We start from the raw sequence: 2,757 nt of genomic DNA, 5'->3' as shown, positions 1-2,757 counted from the left end.
GGTAAGATTCTTTGGGCAGGGTGTGGACAGTACCGAGCCTTGCAACTAGATGGAGCACTGACTTAGGTGATGCGGAAGAAAGGGCGACGTATAAAAACTATAATAATAATAATAATCATCATCATCATCATTACCAGAATGTCTCCATTATCTCGTCATCCCCATTTGTTTGTTCACACAGGTATCTGTAGGAGAAAAAGTCTCAGCGATAGTAAGAAATCCATGGCATGTAATTTTCCATATCGTTGTTTGGGAATATAAAATGCCATAGGGAAATAACCACCCATATATCTATTTATATATGCATATATACTGTATTTATATATGCATAAACATGTTTTATCGCAGAGGCTGTGTTTAGTTACTGCTTTCATTTTTTTTAAAGTCATGCAGCAAATGCGAAAACACGAGACTTCGGCGTTGTTGTGTAGCTAGAAGCGTTTTCACGCTCTGCGTGCTCCGCCTGGGCGGAGTCTTGCGGCTTTTCCAGCGGCACGCGAACGCGCGCCGCCAGTGCGCGCCCAGCAGCCAGAGGAGTCGCAGCCTGCCTCGCGGCGGAAGCGGCAATCGAACATGTTTCCAGGGGACGCTTAAAACGCGCGTTTCTGGATTACTCGCGAGCCTGGAGACGTGGCATCGCGCCTCCACGCAGGATCTCCCGTGGATTGTGATTTTTGTTGTCTTTAAATTCTGCTTGCTCCGCAGTCGTGCTTGGACTGCAGACCAGCATCAAGCCGGTACCGGCGGGAGGCTGTGGAGGAGACCGGGTCTGAGCCGCTACCGTGTACCCGTATTGGAGACGCACTATGTCCGTGTCACGCGCGCGTGGCGAGACGGGCTCGTAAGCTCGCTCTGCGTGGGGAATGTTAATGCAGAGCCGAGACCTTCAGCGCTGCAGAGGGACGGAGGGCGGACGGATGCGGGATCGTGCCACTGACGCGCTTTTCTCATACATTCCCACCACTGTCCTCCACTCGTTTTCATCTGCAGAAAAAAAACAAACAGATATGATTTGCCGCGATTACTGAAAATATAACAATGAACTGATGTGCTGAAAGTATAAATTTACCTCTCTGTCTTTGAAATAATCTGTAGAAGATGGGAAACAGCTTTTCCAATATATCTGCGTTCCAGTCCCTTCATATTGTCATGCTGGGGCTGGACTCTGCTGGCAAAACCACAGTCCTTTACCGTCTCAAATTCAATGAGTTTGTGAATACGGTGCCCACCATTGGCTTCAACACGGAGAAGATAAAACTGAGCAACGGGACGGCCAAGGGCATCAGCTGCCACTTCTGGGACGTGGGAGGCCAGGAGAAGCTGAGACCCCTGTGGAAGTCGTATAGTCGCTGCACTGATGGCATCATCTACGTAGTGGACTCTGTGGATGTAGACAGGCTGGAGGAGGCCAAGACGGAGCTGCACAAGGTCACCAAGTTTGCTGAGAACCAAGGAACCCCATTGCTGGTGATCGCCAACAAGCAGGACCTACCCAGGTCCCTTCCAGTGGCCGACATCGAGAAGCAGCTGGCCTTGCATGAGCTCACACCATCCACCACGTACCACGTCCAGCCAGCCTGCGCCATCATTGGAGAGGGGCTCCATGAGGGCATGGACAAGCTGTATGAGATGATCCTCAAGCGGAGGAAGTCCCTCAAGCAGAAGAAGAAGCGGTAGCCACAAGCTACTAAAGCCTTTTTACTCTCCTTTCTGCCAGAAGTACTGTACTTCCTGTTGTGTATGTCCTAACCCTATTCCTCATCCTAACCCTAAAATAAAAATGTTTACTTAACATTGATAATTTGACTTAATCTCCAGTGATGGACCATTTACACCTGATGCTGTGAATGCAGTCTACTGTGTTGCACACAAGAGACATCTGACATGTTTTCACTGAAGTCAACCAAAAAAACTGCAAAAGACTTAATGACTGAAATTAAAGTAAAAACGGGCTGGCTCCTGTTTGCTGCTGCTTCACCACGGATTATAAATGTAGCGTCACAATTTATATCAAGGAGTCTATATAAAGCACTGTGACAGATACAGGACATTCCTTACGGTACTGTTCATGTATTAATTAAACCAGAATGCTTGTTCTGTTAAGACAATGCTTGATTTTTTTTTTTTTAAACTTTGCACGTAATGTGGATTTGTATTATGCATACTGAAGGTGAAGATATTAGTTTTAAAAGACATTTTACAATTCTATCAGCTATCTATATTACAATGATGCTTCTGGTAAGGTAGTTGCCACTTTCTTAAGGTGATAGATGAAATGAATCAGTGATTAGTTATTATAAGACAATTTCACATGAAATTAACATGGCGATTGAAACTACAGAAGTATATTCAGTATGGTGCCGTTTATTCACCAGTAATATGTTTAGTCTGCAGAGTGGTCTATAGCAGCTGCAAACAATACTTTGCACTTTTTTCAAAAAGAAATGGTACTGAAATGTATAGCTAAAAAGACTATGTAAAGTAAATTGAAAATCCCTAGAAATATTTTTTAAATTAAAACATTTTAAAGAAGACACAGTTGTAGTAGCTTCTATTAATGAGTACTAAAAACACAGTAAGTTGAGTATGCAAAGCTATTTTGAACTATGTTTACATACATTAAACCCTGTTAAAAACTGAAGAACAGTGCATGATTGTACAATTAACTGTTTTGGGTGTAGGTTTGAACACACCGCTGGACCTCACTGTTTTGAATTTTCTCAGACATAAAATAGACATTACAGGGAACGGAGGAGG

General features: G+C 44.1%; 1 protein-coding gene across 1 annotated transcript; it reads left to right on the top strand.

Moving 5' to 3' along the window:
• The first annotated feature begins 529 nt into the window (after positions 1-529).
• Positions 530-2,026, top strand: arl4cb (ADP-ribosylation factor-like 4Cb). The gene has a single exon (XM_018735510.2). It carries the CDS (start codon positions 1,099-1,101, stop codon positions 1,675-1,677), a length of 579 nt encoding a protein of 192 aa, XP_018591026.1. The 5' UTR covers positions 530-1,098; the 3' UTR covers positions 1,678-2,026.
• The last annotated feature ends 731 nt before the right edge of the window (positions 2,027-2,757 follow it).

This window comes from Scleropages formosus, chromosome 21 (genome assembly GCF_900964775.1).
Source record: "Scleropages formosus chromosome 21, fSclFor1.1, whole genome shotgun sequence".
Taxonomy (NCBI): domain Eukaryota; kingdom Metazoa; phylum Chordata; class Actinopteri; order Osteoglossiformes; family Osteoglossidae; genus Scleropages; species Scleropages formosus.
Note: the sequence above shows the minus strand (reverse complement) of the source record. Positions and strands in the feature narration are given on the sequence as shown.